Source organism: Littorina saxatilis, linkage group LG1, assembly GCF_037325665.1.
Source record: "Littorina saxatilis isolate snail1 linkage group LG1, US_GU_Lsax_2.0, whole genome shotgun sequence".
NCBI lineage: Eukaryota > Metazoa > Mollusca > Gastropoda > Littorinimorpha > Littorinidae > Littorina > Littorina saxatilis.
The window spans coordinates 39703199-39725147 of record NC_090245.1 but is presented as its reverse complement, the minus strand read 5'-3'; the positions used below and the strand labels follow the sequence as shown (position 1 = coordinate 39725147).

The 21949-nt window shown below is 40.5% G+C and overlaps 1 protein-coding gene across 2 annotated transcripts in view; it reads left to right on the top strand.

Moving 5' to 3' along the window:
- Positions 1-21935, top strand: part of LOC138969574 (leucine-rich repeat and coiled-coil domain-containing protein 1-like) — a 48770-nt gene extending 26835 nt beyond the window's left edge. Inside the window, exons 5-13 of one of the 2 annotated variants that reach the window (XM_070342431.1) lie at positions 8291-8390; positions 9353-9441; positions 11067-11141; positions 11341-11454; positions 12734-12828; positions 15634-15771; positions 16335-16470; positions 20667-20833; positions 21467-21935. In XM_070342431.1, coding sequence (XP_070198532.1) covers positions 8291-8390; positions 9353-9441; positions 11067-11141; positions 11341-11454; positions 12734-12828; positions 15634-15771; positions 16335-16470; positions 20667-20792 — 873 coding nt within the window. In that variant the 3' untranslated portion in view covers positions 20793-20833; positions 21467-21935. Of the gene's footprint in view, positions 1-8290; positions 8391-9352; positions 9442-11066; positions 11142-11340; positions 11455-12733; positions 12829-15633; positions 15772-16334; positions 16471-20666 lie in introns of both variants that reach the window. The other variant, XM_070342422.1, reaches the window with a different exon arrangement.
- The last annotated feature ends 14 nt before the right edge of the window (positions 21936-21949 follow it).

Genomic DNA, 21949 nt, shown 5'->3' with positions numbered 1-21949 from the left:
GTTTGTCGCAAAGACCGTGTGACACGAAAGTTATGAGCGGAAGACAAATCTGCTGAGTGCAATTACGTTTCAGAAGAGAGTTGGTTAAAACAGTTTATCACTCAGACACGCAAAGGAACACTATAACTTTATTATTCAGGCCATATTTGCTTTCCTTTGTCATGTATGAAAGTACTGGCCTTGGTTGAAGAAAGTGACCTGTCGCTGTGCAACAAATTTGTCGCCTTTTTCCGCCGTGTTTTGTAAATAAAACGTGTTTACTACCCACACATACAAAACGATGTTGTTGGTTCTTTTTATTTTCTTATTGTTTGATTCATGCTTAGCAGTTTAGTATGCTTTGTTTTCTTCTCAATTCAATGGATGGCTATAAAATAAGCATTTAAATGTGAAGGTGTTAAAATTACCCATGATCTGAGCTGTTCACCCGTGCAAATGCAAAATAGTTTTGCACATCGTGTGTCTGTCTGATTGTCCGTCTATCTTTCTGTCTATCTCTCTGTCTGTTTCTCTGTCTCTCTGTTCAAATTCTAAGAGAACCTGATGTGTCTGTTCAAGTTATTCACTCTCGTGTTCAACTCCAGATTGCAGAGATCGCTATGTAAGAGAGAAAACTACTAGTAACACACACTAACTTTTTGTTTAAATGTCACTCCACTCCCCCCCCCCCCCCTCCCAAAAAACATAAAGAAGGAGAAGAAAAAAAAGACATGTACAGCATTTGTCACCGGGCACCTGTACAACATAATGTCAGTATTTTTTCTCAACTTTTATTTCTTTCCCCTCGTCTTTTTGTCTCCACGACTTGCGAATAATGATAGTGATGACGACCGAAAAGACCATCTGAGTACCTCAGGCATAGTGTATTGCCAAAGTGTCGCCAAGACAATTTTGCTGATGTACTGGCATCCTCGCAAAAAGGAAAGAAAAAGAAATTAATTGGTAGTTGCCAAGTAGCAATTTATCTTTGAAATACTTCTAGCTCTGTCTAGTCTCCACGGACATTGTAGGCGTCTGCTGTGTCTTGATTTTGACCTTGACCTCTCAAGGACGTGATAGCTGCGGTAATACTTACAGTACATTCGAACTAGGGAGAAATCGAGCGACGCCTGAAGTTTTGAGTTTATTGTCATCGCCCAATGAAGCCCCCCTTTTTGACGAGAGGTTCAAGTGGGAATAATGCTCTCATCCAAGAAACTCAAAACAAGTTATTTCTTTTGTTTGTATTGCTTTTTTTATTTTTTTTTATTTTTTTATTTTTTAGAATCTTTTTTTTTTAATATTTTTTTTATATAAATTTGCTGTTCATAACTTTTGTAAATTTGGCTTCCTTTTAAAACTCCTTCAGGTTTGAGACCTGAGTCTCTCAGATTTTTGCGAGGTCTTAAAAGGTGGTACCACTGGCACAGTGTAGTGTGGGTGAAAGGCCAGACAGAGAGACATGTTTCATTTAGCTAGACACCCCCCGCGGGTTAGGGGGAAGAATTTACCCGATGCTCCCCAGCATGTCGTAAGAGGCGACTAACGGATTCTGTTTCTCCTTTTACCCTTGTTTAAGTGTTTCTTGTATAGAATATAGTCAATGTTTGTTAAGATTTTAGTCAAGCAGTATGTAAGAAATGTTAAGTCCTTTGTACTGGAAACTTGCATTCTCCCAGTAAGGTAATACATTGTACTACGTTGCAAGCCCCTGGAGCAATTTTTTTATTAGTGCTTTTGTGAACAAGAAACAATTAACAAGTGGCTCTGTCCCATCTCCCCCCCCCCCCCCCTTTCCCCGTCGCGATATAACCTTCGTGGTTGAAAACGACGTTAAACACCAAATAAAGAAAGAAAGATTTAGCTAGACTGCTCGTAGTGTTGACAAGTCGTCGCACGAGAGAAAGAGAGAGAGAGCGAGGGGAAAAAGAGAGAGAGAGGAAAAGAGAGAGAGAGAGAGAGATTAGTTTTCTTTCCCCTTGTCACCATGTCAGCTTGATCCACCACTCACAGTACCTGAGCCTTCCTCGAGCGGCCCGCTCAATACGTCAGAAGAAGTGGACTACCTCGTATGGCTCTGATGCTCGGAATGCGCTATTTGCGGGTCTCGCGGCCAGTTATTGCTCAACAGACAGTTTTTGCCACGGGGATTTTTCTGCATTTCGCAGAGTCAACGTAAAGGATATACCATGATAATGATACATGCACAGTCAGGCGGTGACCCTATGATTAAATTTTCTTCTGCTGATATGCTGAAGTCACCGAGACAAACTTCGTTCTGTAAATTCTTTGTTTGGATTTTGTCGTCAGAGATTTCACTTCGAAAGAGAGGGTACAAAAAAAGACGTCTTCTTTGTTTGTTTGTTTTAATCAATATCGTATGTCTTTAAGTGCAGAGTCAATCTAATCGGACGGAACCATACCGCCTTTAATTCGTGTTCAAATACATACAAAAAGCCAATGCGCGCGTTAAACATCCCGAGTTTCTAGCGGAATTGTATATGTAGGGACTTGGAAACACACAAATACCTAGCACGCACATCCTCGAAGGTAAAAACACAGTGTTGCTTGCAAAACTCTCACCGATGCCTTCTGCGGGTAGAAAGCTCGGGAACGCAGAAGAAGAATGAAAAGAGGCGAACACTCTCTTGGTCATCGTCACTTGAGACTGTCTGTCGTCCACTTGCAGTTGAAAACCGTAGCATGCATCCGGTAAGGTCGACTGTTGCGCTTATACAGCATGATAAGATAAGATAAGGTAATAATAATAATAATAAATAACTTTTCTATAGCGCGAGTCCCATCAATTGGCTCGAGGCGCTTTACAAATTCATTCTAAAACCCACCAGCACAAATTAAACGAGCATAAAAAGCATTCAAATAACTGAGATAAAACAACAACAACCAAAGCACTTAAAGCAAGGTAGGATAGATAAGAAATTTCCAATGTCCATTTGCGTTGTGTATAATCATGAAGATTTTTCTTTTGGCATCACATCGCATTATTTATGGAACAAACACAAACACAACGACAACGATTATTGGATACACACAAAGCCATATCTACATGTATACGGCAAAGAAGCAGTATCACACACCATTGGCCGACACGGGAGTAGGAGCACTGAGATTGGCTGGAGCGTTTGCAGAGAGATACAACCAACTGCCTTTTCCTTTCAATGCTGCTTTAACCCACCGTGCTTTACTTTAATGGCGGTTTCAAGAAAGATAATTGTTGTTTTCAACAGCGATAAATCGTGTGGTGGACGGAGGCCCTCTGCATTCAGAGCATCAGAGAACTGTTCGAACCTTTCGATGTGTATCAGCGCCATGTCATCTGCGCCATTTTCTAATTAGTTTTAGTTGTGAAACATTTTTGTGTTTCGCCGGAAAACAAATGGATGAGAGAGGTTCAAAAAAAGAAAAGAAAACCAATTAGTCGATCGTCTTCATGTTTCTCTTCGTCAGCTTTTTTTCACATGTTCGAGTTTAATTTTTATTTGACTTGAAAAAAGTTGTTCCTTCTTTGCTTTTGTTGTTGTTGCTTTTTGTTCATCGATCCTTTTTTTTTTACTAAATGTTTTAACATAGACAGGGAATCGAGATGAGGGTCGTGGTGTATGTGTGTGTGTGTATAGAGCGATTCAGAGAAACCACTGGACCTATCTTCATAAAACTTTACATGAGAGTACCTGGGTATGATATCCCCAGACGTATTTTTCTTTTTTTTTTATAAATGTCTTTGATGACGTCATATTCGGCTTTTTGTAAAAGTTGAGGCAGCATTGTCATGCTGTCATTTTTCAACCAAATTGGTTGAAATTTTGGTCAAGTAATCTTCGACGAAGAATTGGACTTTATTATTGCATTTCAGCTTAGAGGCTTAAAAATTAATTTATGAATTTGCTCATTAAAGTTGTCATTAAAATCGATTTTTCGCAAACAGATTTTAAATTGATTTCATTGTATTCCTCATCTTCTCCTGAATTCAAAAATATATAGATATGTCGTGTTTACTCTAAAAATGTGCTCAGAATGAAAGAAAATACTACCTTGTAACCCGGAAAATACGGTACGTATAATTCAGTGAGTAGATGGGTGCGTCTCAGAATCTCGTCCTCTGTTTGTGACATTATCACCAAAAGTAAAATCTTCCCAGAAAACGTTGATAATACTATTTACACACTTCTCAGGGTGTACCTTTTCAGTTTAAACAAGAAAAAATATAACATTGCCTTTAGTTTGCCATATATTGAGCATTATTTGGACCATGTGTGCAAAATCACCCGTGTAACATGGATACAATAAAAGACAAAAAAACTGCATTTATAAGGCTGAAAACGACTTTTATTCAGTTATTATTGTTGAATCACAAGCCATTATAGAGTTCAATATGAAATGACTACATGCAAACAACAAAATAATGTTTTTTTCAAAGTTCCATGCATTCGTCAAAATTTCAATACAAAAATGAAAATTAATTAATGATATCCTGATCAGAACATGTTGATACATGGCATTCATTCAGTCTTATTGACATTTAACCTTCACAATAGCATATATACAAAGATTTGTTGCTCCAAGACAAAATGTTAGAAAGTTATCCCAAAAGAATGCAAAATGGTCACCGATGTAACATGGAAACATCACTTTTGTAACAAAGAAACGGTTATGCTTTTTCCCACAAACTTTACTAAATGAAGCTGATTTTGCAACCAGATTCTTCTTAGGTAAAATGCCAAACACTAAAACAGGAACAGAAAGAAAAAAAGCTGGACAAAATCAAGCAAACTTTGCCCCAAAAAAGAGAAACATTAATGAAAAGTTCATCACCGACGTAACTCGGAAACGAACAACCAGACATGTATTATAAGGTTTGACATGAAGAATGCAAATGTTTAAAAGTGGTTCATTCAATTGTTAAGACAATAAACCAAAGGCATTGGTTACATATAGAACAGTTGCCACTTGCAGTTAATTAATTTATTTTAAAAGAAATAATGCCCCCTGGCATTGAAGGTGGGGTCACGAATCATGGTTGCATCAGATGTAGGGACAAAGAAAATATCATCGATCCCTGGAAAGCAATAGTAGTTCCCCTCCGGTTTCCTTCGAAGGAACGTTACCACCAGTTCATCAGGTCGAATCTCTTGCACCTGAAACATGCAAGTACCTGCGATTTCAACTAAAGATTGATGCAATATGTGTACTAGTTTCACTAACATGAATTTGTTTAATGTCTATCAAGATTTTGATGCATCCACATTCACTGGCTAAAAACAAAATAAAGTAATTATTTTGTTCAGACTTACCATTCCATTGAACATACAACTTTTACAATTAAAGAAAACATTGACACTTACCGTTCCTTTAAATGGATTTCGGAAATTTAATTTTGATCATAATTTTTTATATTTTTAATTTTCAGAGCTTGTTTTTAATCCAAATATAACATATTTATATGTTTTTGGAATCAGGAAATGATGTAAAATAAGATGAACGTAAATGTGGATCGTTTTATATATAAAAAAAAAAATTATTACAATTTTCAGATTTTTAATGGCCAAAGTCATTAATTAATTTTTAAGCCACCAAGCTGAAATGCAATACCGAAGTTCGGTCTTCGTCGAAGATTGCTTTACACAAATTTCAATCAATTTAATTGAAAAATGAGGGTGTGACAGTGCCGCCTCAACTTTTACAAAAAGCCGGATATGACGTCATCAAAAGTATTTGTCGAAAAAAAGAAAAAAACGTCCGGGGATATCATACCCAGGAACTCTCATGTCAAATTTCATAAAGATCGGTCAAGTAGTTTAGTCTGAATCGCTCTACACACACACACGCACAGACAAACAGACACATACACACACATACACCACGACCCTCGTTTCGATTCCCCCTCTATGTTAAAACATTTAGTCAAGTTTTGACTACGTGAAATCGAAAGAAAAACTATTATTAACAAATGTTTAGCCTAATTTTTCACTTCATAGAATATCATAGCAGCAAAAACTCACCTTTTCTTAAGAACCTTGGGTGTTGATCACTGTCGTAACAAAATCACAGACTTCGGAAACATTCTCGAAATCTTTCTTCGCTGCTGGAACCTGCACTATTTCTCTCTGTAACTGCGCATGCGTAGTCACCCGCACCTCTAAGTCACTACGCGCAAAATAGTTCTAATCTTTCTTCAAAACTCTGAACATTATTTGCAAAACCGTTCACCATCGTAACGGAATTTTGAAGAAGCATGTCATATTGCGCAACTTTCAACTTAGTTTGCAGATGCAATTTTGAGAAAATAATACTTAAATAACATTTAACTTAGCGAGTTTCTATGCCCTTTCATGTCAAGATCGTGTTGAAGATGAATATGCAAATTCTAAAGTTCAAATTTAGGACTTGTTGCTGTTGCACGCGTGTGGAAACCTATGTTACGACAGTGATGGCAAACTTTCAAGCGATTAATTTCGTTTAAAAAAACAATTCTGTGGACAAAATAACATTTCAACTGTCAAGTACACTTAAACCAAACACACATAACAAAAATAGCAGTCCTTGGACATTCTAAACGATTCTTGTAGTGAGGTACAAAACTAGTTGATGGTTCATGTCACAGATCAGACCTCCATTTTTCACGCATTTAATCATTTCTTTCGCAAAACAACCTTCATAATAATCATGCAAAATACTCAGTTTTGTTTGTACTATTTCTTTATTCATTTTACTTCTCAAAAATACCAATATCATGATTTAAAATTCAGTATGTTTCAATTGTGGGCTAATTTGATTATGGCACACACAAAAGGATCAGTTTCTGAGACGCACCCAGATCTACTATACTACGGAAGTGTGCTTCGCGAGCGTGACCCGTCTCGGTCTTTGGTATGGTTAGCCGAGACTATCTGAATGTCGTCTCGGCAATGATTGATTTGTGGTGTTGATCTTGACTAAATGTTTTTATATCGCTTCACTCGACTTGTTTCTGTATGCATCAGTGTCCAATGTGACATGTTTTTTGGCCTTTCTGGAAATGCCACACACGAGGAGAAATTAAGAGACCTAGAATTATGAGTCTCCATTTTATTAGATTTTTGGTCAGTAAATGAGATTTCTCCATTCAGACTTAAATTTGTTTTTGACAATCGATTCAGTGCGATTAAATAAATAAGGCATTGCGACACTTCCTAAGGAGTCAAAAATAAACAAGAAATAAGAGACATCAGTATGTATTTTGACCTTGTGCAACTAACGAGGTTTTATTGTTGATTCATTGCATTCAAACAAAGCAAAATGCGAAAAAGTGTGCGCGCACACACACACACGCTGACATACACACACACCTACACACACACACACACACACACACACACGCACAGACACGCATGCTCACACACACACGCGCCCGCGCGCACGCACGCACACACACACATACACGACACACACACATACACACACACACACACACACACACACACACATAAAAATAATAATAAATCACTTTTTTATACACCCTACGTGTATACGATGTGTCTGAAAACACCTCCGCGCGGTTGGGGTTTTGCCGCCAGCGCAGCAAAGATAAAGAGGGAAAATTTTCTCGGCTCACGCGGCAGGCGCTTTACAATTCCAAGAAACACCTCACACACACACACGAAATACAAATCATGACATAGACAAATACAAGCAACTAACCCATCATAGCAATAAGAACAAGCACACACAGTCAATAACAACAACAACAAAATTCAGCAAGCAAGCGTACTAACAATAAGAATGCATGCTCTCTCTCTCTCTCTCTCTCTCTCTCTCTCTCTCTCTCTCTCTCTCTCTCTCTCTCTCTCTCTCTCTCTCTCTCTCTCTCTCTCTCTCTTTAATATTTTTGACAGTCCACTTTTCGGAACTATGTAGTACACCTAACTTATTGGAGAGCGAACAGTTCAATTCAGTTCAGTTCAGTCCGTTGACCGGACTGGGTGAAACGCTTTAAAGAAAATCTTTAGCCTTGTGTGTAACGAATAAATATGTAAATTATTCTTGGCTTATTCCCCATTCAATTGTATCCCCTCTCGCTTCTTTCTGATATCACTAGCTCTGATTGCAGTTGATTTGAAGATGATGATGATGATCATTTCGATGATGAAGACGATGAATTTAACGTTTCGGCGACAATAATGATGCTTGTGATGATTTTCAGAAAGACGAAGATGACTACGGTAAAGATCTCTTCAATGACACAAAAACAATGGTGATGATGATGATGATGATGATGATGATGATGATGTCACATTTATTTTATTCATTTCAGGAGAATGTGCGCATGCAGTCTACAGTGCACGCTCAGGAGTCAGTGATCGAGGGGCTGAAGGCTGAACGGAGACTGTGGGGACATGAGTTAGCTCAGCAAGGTGTGTTTGTGTGTATGTGTGTGTGTGTGTGTGTGTGTGTGAGCGGGGGAGCGGGGAGGACGTCGTATGCTGGAGGTAGGGGAGAGGCGTCATCTCTCTTTTTCTCCACAAGTGCTGTTCACATTGCAGACTTGCAACCAACATTCCCACAACTTTCAATGGATTTTTGTCACAAGCAAGTCTGTTGAAAATCGCTGCCCATGTGAACAGCGCTGACCAGGGGCGGACGAGGGGGGGGGGGGGGCACAGGGGGCACGTGCCCCCCCCCCCCCCCCCGAAAAAAAAAAAAAGAAGAAGAAAAAAAAGATTTTTCTATGCTGATTCTATGACCATTTCTAAGTTCAAATGGCACCAAATGGCACCATTTTGCTTCTTTGGGCAAAAATTTTTTCCGGGGGGGGCATGCCCCCGGACCCCCCTGGCAAATTCGGGCGCTTCGCGCCCATCACATTCACTTTTGATTCAAAGTGCCCCCCCCCTTACACAGCAACTGATCCGCCCCTGCTGACTGATGTTAAAGGAACGATTCTCAGCTGATTTGCACATTCGGGCTTATCCTTAGTTGTTTTCCGGATAGAGCGAACTCACTCGGGAAGTCTGCGGTAAATCACTTGTATATAAGTTGCTGAGGAGTCGAGCATCTGCAATCAATTGAGTTTTCAAGTAACTGGTAAATCGGAACTTAAATTAATCGGCGTCAGCCTACCCAGGAGCGACTTCAAATCAGCTAAAGTTGCGGGAAAGTTGGTTTGAAAGTCTGCCATGTGAACAGTTAGGGCAACAAGTTGCGAGAAAACATCACATGTCTGCAAATGTGTGTGTGTATATGACATCCGCAATAACAACAATAAACAACAAGACCAACAACAACTACAGTTGTGTTTCTAATGATAACAGTACATCTATAGTAAGTACAAAATGGTGTTGCAATTATCGCTGAGCATGATGGTCTCTCTACACAGGAGCCTCCCTGTCACAAGACCGCGGACGCTTGGAAGCCAAGATCGACACACTGAACCAAGAGGTGGCAACCCTGAAAAAACAACTCGAGGTGAGTTTGGCGAAATTGTCTCCCTTCCCAAGGAGTAGGAATTGTTCCTTTACTGACTGGCTTTAGGCAGTAGAATCTTATTTCTTGTTTTTGGGAGGATTATTTTTATATTTAGTCAAGTTTTGACTAAATATTTTAACATCGAGGGGGAATCGAAACGAGGGTCGTGGTGTATGTGCGTGCGTGTGTGTGTGTGTGTGTGTGTGTGTGTGTAGAGCGATTCAGACTAAACTACTGGACCGATCTTTATGAAATTTGACATGAGAGTTCCTGGGTATGAAATCCCCGAACGTTTTTTTCATTTTTTTGATAAATGTCTTTGATGACGTCATATCCGGCTTTTCATGAAAGTTGAGGCGGCACTGTCACGCCCTCATTTTTCAACCAAATTGGTTGAAATTTTGGTCAAGTAATCTTCGACGAAGCCCGGGGTTCGGTATTGCATTTCAGCTTGGTGGCTTAAAAATTAATTAATGACTTTGGTCATTAAAAATCGGAAAATTGTAAAAAAAAATAAAAATTTATAAAACGATCCAAATTTACGTTTATCTTATTCTCCATCATTTGCTGATTCCAAAAACATATAAATATGTTATATTCGGATTAAAAACAAGCTCTGAAAATTAAATATATAAAAATTATTATCAAAATTAAATTGTCCAAATCAATTTAAAAACACTTTCATCTTATTCCTTGTCGGTTCCTGATTCCAAAAACATATAGATATGATATGTTTGGATTAAAAACACGCTCAGAAAGTTAAAACAAAGAGAGGTACAGAAAAGCGTGCTATCCTTCTTAGCGCAACTACTACCCCGCTCTTCTTGTCAATTTCACTGCCTTTGCCATGAGCGGTGGACTGACGATGCTACGAGTATACGGTCTTGCTGAAAAATGGCAGCTACTTGACTAAATATTGTATTTTCGCCTTACGCGACTTGTTTTTCATTGTTCAAGGGAATGTCAGGGGCTGTGCCCCTAAATGCGTCTGCCTGTGTGGTGATAGATTTCCAGACTAGCAGTACAGTGGAACCCCCGTTTTAAGACCTTCAACAATCAGAAAAATATAAGTCTCATCAAAAGGTCAGGGTCTTATTTTGTTTGTTTGTTTGCTTAACGCCCAGCCGATCACGAAGGGCCATATCAGGGCTGGGCTGCTTTGATATTTAACGTGCGGCACACAAGACAGAAGTCGCAGCACAGGCTTCATGTCTCACCCAGTCACATTATTCTAACACCGGACCAACCAGTCCTAGCACTATATCCCATAATGCCAGACGCCAGGCGGAGCAGCCACTAGATTGCCAATTTTAAAGTCTTAGGTATGACCCGGCCGGGGTTCGAACCCACGACCTCCCGATCACGGGGCGGACACCTTACCACTAGGCCAACCGTGCCGGTGTCAGGGTCTTAAAATGGAGGTAAATTGACAAAGGTAATGAAGAGAAAATGTTAGAAAACAGGGTGTTAGAAGAGAGGGGGTCTTGAAAGGAGGGGGCTCCACTGTCTGCCTAAAGGTATCTTTAAAGATGACACACACCTGCAATATATATTAGTAGTAGCAGTAGTTGTATCATTATTACATGTGTTATTATTATTATTATTATTATTATTATTATTTGCAGAAAGAGACAGATTTGGTGAGGATCAAAACCAAGATGGTGGATGACCAAACTGAGACAATACGCAAACTGAAAGAGGTTAGTCAATGAACTTCATATCTGTTTGATTTTCTGTTGAATGGACACACCCACCACTACCACCACAACCCCCCCCCCCCCCTCTCCTCACACACACGTGCACACACCCGCTCTGCTCTACTTGCAATCAAACAGCAGTCAAATGGTCATTCTTCCCTCTGTCTTGTGTGTTTGTTTGAAGAGCTACGTGGTGTTTCAGGGCGTGCTGGAGCGAGATGAACAGATTCGGGAGCTGAGGGAAGAGATGCTGCAGACACAGAGATCACTGGAGGAACAACTCAGTGAGGAGAGGGCCGCTTTGCAAGATACACAGGTGCTCAACATTTGTGTGTGTTTGTCTGACCGTCTGTCCTTTCGTCCGACGGTCTGACCGTCCATCTGTCTGTCTCTGTCCGTCCATCTGTCTGTCTCTGTCTGGCCATCTATCTGTCTCTGTCTGGCCATCCGTCTGTCTCTGTCCGTCCATCCATCTGTCTGTCTCTGTCCGTCCATCTGTCTGTCTCTGTCTGGCCATCCGTCTGTCTGTCTCTGTCCGTCCATCTGTCTGTCTCTGTCCGTCCATCCATCTGTCTGGCTCTGTCCGTCCATCCATCTGTCTGTCTCTGTCCGTCCATCCATCTGTCTGTCTGTCTCTGTCCGTCCGTCCATCTGTCTGTCTGTCTCTGTCTGGCCATCCGTCTCCCTCTCTCTTTTCCTCTCTCGCTCTTTCTCTCCCTCCCTCTCTCTCTCTCTCTCTCTTGCTCTCTCTCTCTGTCTCTTTCTCTCTCTGTCTCTCTCTGTCAGTCTATCTCTGTCTGTCTGTTTATCCCCCCCCCCCCGCTCTCTCTCTATTGGTCTGTCTGTTGGACTGTCTGTCCGTCTCTCTCTCTCTCTCTTTCTCTCTCTCTTTCTCTCTCTCTCTCTCTCTCTCTCTCTCTCTCTCTCTCTCTTTCTCTCTGTCTCACTCTCTGCCTCTCTCTATCGCTCTCTCTCTCTCTCTCTCTCTCTCTCTCTCTCTCTCTCTCTCTCTCTCTCTCTCTCTCTCTCTCTCTGTCAGTCTATCTCTGTCTGTCTGTCTCCCCCCCCGCTCTCTCTCTCTCTCTCTCTCTCTCTCTCTCTCTCTCTCTCTCTCTCTCTCTGTCTGTCTGTTTGTCTCCCCCCCCTGCTCTCTCTCTCTCTCTCTCTCTCTCTCTCTCTCTCTCTCTCTCTCTCTCTCTCTCTCTCTCTCTCTCTCTCTCTCTCTCTCTCTCTCTCTCTCTCTCTCTCTCTCTCTCTCTCTCTCTCTCTGAAAGAGAGAGCATGTTTGTATGTTCAGACCTGTAGCGCATGCGTAAACTTCAAATAAACTTGCACCAACATTTCTCTGGTAGGAATATTCTTCCTTTTCAGTAGTTTATCATTTGCTCTTTCGTTTGAGAGAAAAAAACTTCGCCAAAATGAAGTTGTTAATATTTTCTCATTATTATTAAAAGTAGTGTGTTTGTGTATGTTGTTTATTCACTTGAAAAACCATGATATCTAAATACTTCTAAGTGTGTAGTTTTGTATTTGATGAAATATTCCATAAATACGCCTATCTTATTGTTTTGGTTCTGGATAATTTATTTTTGCAGGAGTTGTTGGAAGAAGCCCAGAGCAGAAAGAGTGAACTGAAGCAAGAAGTGGCCTCACTGCAAAAAGAACTGGACACTACACGACAGACTCACCAGTATGTGTGTTTTTCGTTCTTTCTTTCTTCCTTTGTTTGTTTGTTCTCCCTCTTTCATTATTCTTTCTGTTGTGGTTGGTTTTTCCCTTTCTATTTTTATTTTTTTTATTTCTGATATTCTTTCTAGAATTGTGTCGTTTGTGTTTTGCTTTTCTTTCTTTCACTCTTTTCCATAAAGATGTTGTTGTTTTTCTTCTTTCTTTCTTTCTTTCTTTCTTTCTTTTTTTAATTCTCTCTTTCCTCTTTCTCTCTTTATTTCTGTCTGTCTTGCTTTTTGGCTCACGTAAGTGTAGCATATGCGATGCTAACTTGTGTCTGTCTGTGCGTGCGTGCGTATGTATGTATGTCTGTGGTAGAAACTTTAACATTTGACTGAACACCGAAATACTAATTTTACCTGGTTATTATTCAAGCAACAGCTTCAAAGTATTGAAGCAATGATCAACATTTTGTCGGAACGTATGTAGTTAAAGTGTGTATCCAAAGAAAATGGGTGGTGGTTTTTTTTGGGGGGGGTAAAAACAGCTGACTGGTTTGTGTCGTACGTGTGTGGTATGTAGACCAGGTCAGGGGTCAAGGTTAGGTCAGATCGCGTGAAGGATTGTGGTATAGATACAGTTATCACCGAGCTGCAGTTCGCCGATTCGGAGAAGAGGATTTCACATTGTTCGGTTTCGTAGCTCCAGAAAAATAGATAAAGAAGATACCAAAGGAGATTTCCTACAGGTTAATCTGCACAGCGTGTTTCCAGTGTCTGCGCGAGGAAGCGCTGTTGAAAGCGCAGTGTCGATCTGGCCATCTGGCAGTCGATCGTGTCCCCGTAAGTAGGCTACAGACAGACAGATTTAGATCTAGTGTCTCGCACTCTTGCACTGTGTCACATATGCTTACTGTGTGTGTGTATGTGTGAGGGAGTGATTGAGTTTGTGTTACTGTTTGTCGATTTCTTACGTGAGCCGTGAAGGCTTCGCCTCTTGTTTCCTTTCTTTTTTCCCTATTTTTTGCTTGTACTTTCTTTTTATATTTAGTCAAGTTTTGACTAAATATTTTAACATCGAGGGGGAATCGAAACGAGGGTCGTGGTGTATGTGCGTGTGTCTGTGTGTCTGTGTGTCTGTGTGTGTGTAGAGCGATTCAGACTAAACTACTGGACCGATCTTTATGAAATTTGACATGAGAGTTCCTGGGTATGATATCCCCGAACGTTTTTTTCATTTTTTTTATAAATGTCTTTGATGACGTCATATCCGGCTTTTCGTGAAAGTTGAGGCGGCACTGTCACGCCCTCATTTTTCAACCAAATTGGTTGAAATTTTGGTCAAGTAATCTTCGACGAAGCCCGGACTTCGGTATTGCATTTCAGCTTGGTGGCCTAAAAATTAATCAATGACTTTGGTCACTAAAAATCTGAAAATTGTAAAAAAAAATAAAAATTTATAAAACGATCCAAATTTACGTTTATCTTATTCTCCATCATTTGCTGATTCCAAAAACATATAAATATGTTATATTCGGATTAAAAACAAGCTCTGAAAATTAAATATATAAAAATTATTATCAAAATTAAATTGTCCAAATCAATTTAAAAACACTTTCATCTTATTCCTTGTCGGTTCCTGATTCCAAAAACATATAGATATGATATGTTTGGATTAAAAACACGCTCAGAAAGTTAAAACAAAGATCGGTACAGAAAAGCGTGTTATCCTTCTTAGCGCAACTACTACCCCGCTCTTCTTGTCAATTTCACTGCCTTTGCCATGAGCGGTGGACTGACGATGCTACGAGTATACGGTCTTGCTGAAAAATGGCATTGCGTTCTGTGAGTTCGACAGCTACTTGACTAAATATTGTATTTTCGCCTTACGCGACTTGTTTTTCTTTGTTCTCTCATATAGTAGACTTCTGTTCATATCCAAACTTTGCTCTTAGAATATAGTCTTCATAAAAGCCATATATAGTACTCACATAATAAGTGTACTATGTATAACTTCTTCTTCTTCTTCTGCGTTCGTGGGCTGAAACTCCCATGTACACTCGTGGGTTTTTTGCACGAGTGGAATTTTACGTGTATGACCGGTTTTTTACCCCGCCATTTAGGCAGCCATACGCCGTTTTCGGAGGAAGCATGCTGGATATTTTCGTGTTTCCATAACCCACCGAACTCTGACATGGATTACAGGATCTTTTTCGTGCGCACTTGGTCTTGTGCTTGCGTGTACACACGGGGGTGTTCGGACACCGAGGAGAGTCTGCACACAAAGTTGACTCTGAAAAATAAATCTCTCGCCGAACGTGGGGACGAACTCACGCTGACAGCGGCCAACTGGATACAAATCCAGCGCGCTACCGACTGAGCTACATCCCCGCCCACTATGTATAACAAAAGTGAGGGATTGTCAGAGACGAAATGCAAGAGTGTACAGATGATAGAATGAATGATGGGACAATTGCATGTAGGGTACATTCTGTGCAGTTTTGGGCAGTACAGGGGACATTGGTTTGGGGATGTGTGTGTAATCCCAGAGTGTTTCTTGTCGATCAAAACAGGGTGACAATCCTTTATTCAATAAGGGTCGGAAATGGAATCAGCTGGTACTCAGGTCAAGATTGCAACTTAAGTGCTCATGCACTGAGAGAGTTTGGTTTTTGTGGCTATCATAACCTGACTCACTCAGTGTGTGTGTATGTGTGTGATGTCGGAAGGGAAAGGGGAGGGGACCGACCACCTTCAATGTACGGACAGGTTGGCAATGGCCCAAGGGTGTCGGTTCATGAGAGGGACTGCTGTAATTGTGTTTGCAGGCAAATCAGCGCTCGATGGCGTGAGAAGTCTGACCTGATCAGCGACCTTGAGAAACAGGTGACCAACATGCAGACCACCTGGCACGACAAGGAGAAGACGCTCAAACTGGAACGCGACAAAGCCATTGAGGCTGCAAAGTAAGACTTGACCTGTAATGCTTGTTTGTTTCTTTTCGTCAAGTTTGATTGTATCTTTCACAAGCGTACATAGTGCTCAGGTTTTTGGGACGTACGACTGAGGGTTGGTGTATTTCAGTGTGCACAGTGAAATAGGTCTTTTTGTCTGTTTTTTTTAAAGAACAGACTGAGTGGACAATACCTTAAATTAATGCTTTATTCATAAACTTACATGTACATTTTTAAAGTTGAAATCGTGCAACACATTTTAAGGGTTTTTTTCTGTCAGAGATCGTGGCTTAATTATTAGTGATGAATTTCAGTGCTGAATTTCAAAGCTTGGAAAAAAGTTAGTAAAAGGAATGTAGCAGCTGCGTCAAAGATCTACCTGCATACTTATCAGCAGTACAGTTCAGTGTATCTTTGTTAATTGAGCATTTGCCTTGCAGTTGAACACATTTCTCAGTTATCTCATGACAATCAGCATAAACCACAACCAAGGCTAACTTTGAAACCATAACAAATTGTTCTATCATAGTCGGTGTGTTGTTTGCCTGTTATTCATTAAAACGTTGATATTCCAGTCTCGCCATTGAGAAGATGCGAGGGATGGACGATGGGTTCAGACGCCAGTTGGAGGCGGTGGAAAGGTCACACCGCGAGGAGATGGCCAAAATGACCAATGAGAAACAGAGAGAGTTGGACATGGCTGAACAAAGAGTCAGTGTGTGTGTGTGTGTGTGTGTGTAGGATGGGGGGTGTCTGTATGTTTGTGTGTGTGTTGGGGATGCCTCTGTGTCTGTGTGTTCTGAGGGGAATTGTTACTTTTTGTGAGTGTGTCGGAAGAAGGAACCTCAGTGTGTGTGTGTGGGGGGGGGGGGGGGGGGTGTGTAGGTGGGATATTTTTCTGCCTGAGTAGCACATGTATGCAAGTGTGCATCTTGCTGGCGGGCTAGCTGCTTGCTGGCTGGCATTGTTTCACACACACACACACACACACACACACACACACACACACACACACACACACACTAACTGTTACACGACACTTGAGATTGACAAAGTTCTCAAATGTCGTATACGTAGACTAGTTGTGTTCTTTTATTCTACGTGGCCCGTCTTCACAGCAGCAGACAAAAACTCGTCAAATTGAGTTGAGGGCCCCAAAGGGGGGGTATCATCACGATCACGGGAAGGGAAATTTTAGCTTTCACAATCACAGTTACCTTGATTTTTGTTTTCATGATCACGAACACCAGAGGCAAATCACGGTCACGGTAAAAGTTGCAGGTACAGAAAGCACGTGTCAAAGTAAACACAACCACACAGTAATTCGCTCCTCTGGATCTATTGTTTATTCAACACAAAGTGACAACTGTTGCACTTTTTTTTTTTTTTTTTTAATTCTCTTCATACACACATAGAAATACATATCATGATTTGTAATCAGTAACAAGAATGTTGTTTTCATTGTTTTTTCTCTCGCTCTCTCTCTCTCTCTCTCATACAGACACTCACAGGAATATACACTCCAGGGGCGGAGCAGTTAAGCCAGAAGGGGGGTTACAACCTGGGGTCGAGGGCAAGGCCCCGTTGGAGAAGAGATTTAGCTATTTTATGAACAATTTATGGCTTATCCTTGATTTTAAACATGATCAACTGGTGTCAGCAGCCACTCATTATTTCTTTTAAAGTTAGTATTATTAAAAAAAAAAATTTGACAGCCGGGGGGGGGGGGGGGAGTGTCCGGAACCCCTGTAACCCCCCTCCCCCCCTAATCTGCCCCTGCACTCATACACATTCAACTCCCACACCCTCACTCACACACATGAATATATACTTGCACAATTTCACATTTCCAGAGCTAAATCTTTTAAACCCTTTTTCTCAAAAACTATTGGGTGGATTGAAATTAAAGTACATGTATGTGTGATGGTAGAGTCTATAATCCTGACTAAAGGTCAGTCTAGGAATCATGAAGGTGGGGGAAGGAATATACACTCATACACATTCAACTCCCACACCCTCACTCACACACATGAATATATACTTGCACAATTTCACATTTCCAGAGCTAAATCTTTTAAACCCATTTTCTCAATAACTATTGGGTGGATTGAAATTAAAGTACATGTATGTGTGATGGTAGAGTCTATAATAACAAAATCCCCAACGAACATGACTTTGGTCGACTTTGACATGAGGATCAAGTGACCCAAACTGGCACGTCTCCCCGCCATAGTTCCTGAATTTAACCCATTGTTGATAAGTTTACAGGCGCTAAAATAAATCCAAGCTTAATGCAAAGAAGCGACAATTAGAATCTATGCCAAGCGTGTCCACGTTGCTGGGATGAAAAACACATTTCTAGTTTCGGTTTTGGCTACACGCAGACTCGATCAGACTCGAGCCAGTCGAGGTCACACTGAGCGAGTGACAGCCGGACGTGGCAATGTCGACAATGTCAATGATCTCAATCAATCTCAAAGATCTTAAACAAATTTCAAGATCTTTGCCTACATTCAGAACAGTCATAGAGCAACATAGACAGGGCCGGACTAGGGGGGGGGGGGGGGGGGGGTTACAGGGGTTGCGCAACCCCCTCCCCCCCCTGGCTTAAGCATGTACCTCCCAAACACTTTTTATTGACTCACATGCGAAGCAAAAGTGAGTCTATGTACTCACCCGAGTCGTCCGTCCGTCCGGAAAACTTTAACGTTGGATATTTCTTGGACACTATTCAGTCTATCAGTACCAAATTTGGCAAGATGGTGTATGATGACAAGGCCCCAAAAAACATACATAGCATCTTGACCTTGCTTCAAGGTCAAGGTCGCAGGGGCCATAAATGTTGCCTAAAAAACAGCTATTTTTCATATTTTTCCCATTTTCTCTGAAGTTTTTGAGATTCAATACCTCACCTATATATGATATATAGGGCAAAGTAAGCCCCATCTTTTGATACCAGTTTGGTTTACCTTGCTTCAAGGTCAAGGTCACAGGAGCTCTTCAAAGTTGGATTGTATACATATTTTGAAGTGACCTTGACCCTGAACTATGGAAGATAACGGTTTCAAACTTAAAAATTATGTGGGGCACATGTTATGCTTTCATCATGAGACACATTTGGTCACATATGATCAAGGTCAAGGTCACTTTGACCCTTATGAAATGTGACCAAAATAAGGTAGTGAACCACTAAAAGTGACCATATCTCATGGTAGAAAGAGCCAATAAGCACCATTGTACTTCCTATGTCTTGAATTAACAGCTTTGTGTTGCATGACCTTGGATGACCTTGACCTTGGGTCAAGGTCACATGTATTTTGGTAGGAAAAATGTGTAAAGCATGTGAGTCGTATGGGCTTTGCCCTTCTTGTTTTATATTAATTTTTGTGGGGGAGGGAAGGGGGGGGGGGTGTTGCATCTGGATCATCATGAAATCCGAGGAGAAATCCCCTCTCACCCCCTTTCGAAAGACATTTTTCTTCAACGATTTTTGTGATGAAAAGTATGAGACCTTACAATCTCAATTCTTCTTCATTGCCTATACAGCTTGCTGTCGAATTTACCTTTCTCGTTCAAGGAGAGGCTTCCTTTCCCTCCAGAAACATCAAAAAACGTTCGGCTTGACCCCTGGACCATCAACTGTAAACCCCCCCCCGCTAGTACTTACCTAGTCCGGCCCTGATAGGTGACATACCTTGACATTTCGTCTTCGGAAAGACGGACCCGTAGCCTGACCTTTCCACCAAGGAAGGCATTCTCGCCGCCTGCTTTGGTCTGGCTTGAATCCACAAAATATAACAAGTTCGATGACAGTACCGCTGCACGCCATTTTTGATCTTCGAATTCGAATTTGACTGAATGCACTCAAAACTTTAGCACGAAGCCCTTCCATTGGATGAAGTTTGGCAGACTTTTGCAATTCGCCTTCTGATTGGATCTCTTTTTTTGTGATTGGTTCTCTTAAAGAGAAGCAATTGCTGTCAAAATCATATTTCTGAATGTGTTGTTGCTTCCCTTCAATCGGGATTAGCTCCTTGACGAATAGAGGATCATACTCATAGAGTGATACAGCTGTGAAAAATGTACGTTGAAAATAAAATGCTTTGCAATAATGCCCATCACGATCACAAAAACAAATGACAATCACGATCACGAGACTTGATTTTTTTGTCATCACGGATCAGGGGCAAAGTCCCATCACGATCACAGAAATGGAAATTTCGGCAATCACGGTCACAGAAAGGTCAAAAAACACCAATCACGATCACGATTTTAAACCCTTTGGGGCCCTCTGAGTTCGAGGATTTATTTAGCATTTCATACATACAACTGCACATCGTAGCAGAACTCAAAGTAGAAGCCTTTTTAACATACAAATCGCGCTGGCCTATATAGTAAATACTCAATCTCGAGAATATTCCAGACCGAACATGATACAACTAAAATTAGATGACCTGTCCATGGACTAGAATAGTGACATTCTCTGTGACGTACATCAAAAGTGCATGCAGACGCACTTAATCCGAGCTAACGCCACGAACCCACGACTCAAAACAACGTGGTAAACAACTTGTTTTGACAGGACTAGAAAGTTCACCTGCATTCTCGTCCAAACATAAATATTGTGTTTACAAAATATAATATCGGTACTTTCCCACAAAGTACAAATAAGTCAACTACATGCAACACACAAAACTGAACCAAAGTTCACCAACGGCAGCGTTTCCTAACACTAACACACGGTCACACACATATACACACACACATACACACACACATACACACATGTAAAGGTAATAGTGCGTATGGACACCTATCGCTAGACACATCGACTATAATGCATACACTAATGTCCATCACCTAAAATGTCTCATTCGTAGATCTATCCATTTTCGCTGTGCTTTCAGGTGCTGATGGTGGAAGAAGAGATGCGAGAGTTGCTGAGAGAGACGGAACAAAGCAAGAAGGGCATGGAGGAGAAGGTCAAACGACTCACCCACGCTCTGGGGGATCTGCAGTCCGACCTCTTGTGATTTTATATTTAACTTTTACTTTCAACATTTTGAAGTTACCGGTAAGTCATACATGTGATGAAAGAATGCGGAGCTAAGTGTCCTTACATTGCAATTAAGTGGTCTCTTACTACACGTATTTTTTCGTAAAGTTAATAGGTCAAAGGACTACAAATGGTGTGTTCATGGAGGTGTCCTCTCATCGGAAGGGCCTCACATTGGAGGTGCACCGGTACAATTTTTTAACATTATTAATATTGATATTTTTATAATTCAATCGTCTTTTTTTGAAAGGCAATCGAGCAGGGGTTTTTTCTCTGATACTGTGAGTTGCATTGGGTTTATTAATGGGTTGTTTCTGTTTAGACTTGGGTTTTTTCCTTTTTGAAATAGAATACTTGAATTCCAATTTCATACATGATTGTTTGTTTATATTTGTCAAAGTTTTTTTCTAGTATGTACTGTAACTCATGTGTTGAACTTAATGATATTTGAAGTATATGCACGTGTGTGCATCAGTCAACATAAAATAATAAAGTAGTAATGCCACTTTAAACATTTTGATAATGCTTTGAACTTTTTTCCACACAGGTGTATAGCAATATATGTATTCCGTCCATGGGAAATATAAGTGACAGCAGCATTATCATGTCAATGGTAGACTGATGTACATACTGAACTTTTCCATTTCACAGATCTGGCCAGGTTTCCAACATCAGATAAGGCAGTACATATCTCCACTTGAAAACATACACAAAAATCAACATTCTGATGGTTTTCTGTGCAGTTAGAATTTTTTTAATGAATTGATCTCATAAAAGCCAATTTGGTATGTGTGCAAAAGGAGATATGGCATTATTCCGTGCAAATAATGACTGTTTTTACAGGAAACACTGCCTTTAAGTTTTAGCTTGTGTGAGATGGTATGTATACATTTAGTAACATTGTTGTAAAAGAGGTAGACTAATGTATTGAAACTGTCTCCAACTTTGTTCATTTTCCGCTCCCTTGATTTATGTTTATGTCACCATTCTTCATGCAGTAGAAAACAAAATAGGATTTCTGATTATGTCTTAATTCTCTAACTGTTAAACTTTTTTCAATGATGTGTTATGCTTTTTACCCCCTGAGAAATATTCTTTGAAATAAATCAGTTGGCTTCTATGTGTGTGTGTGTG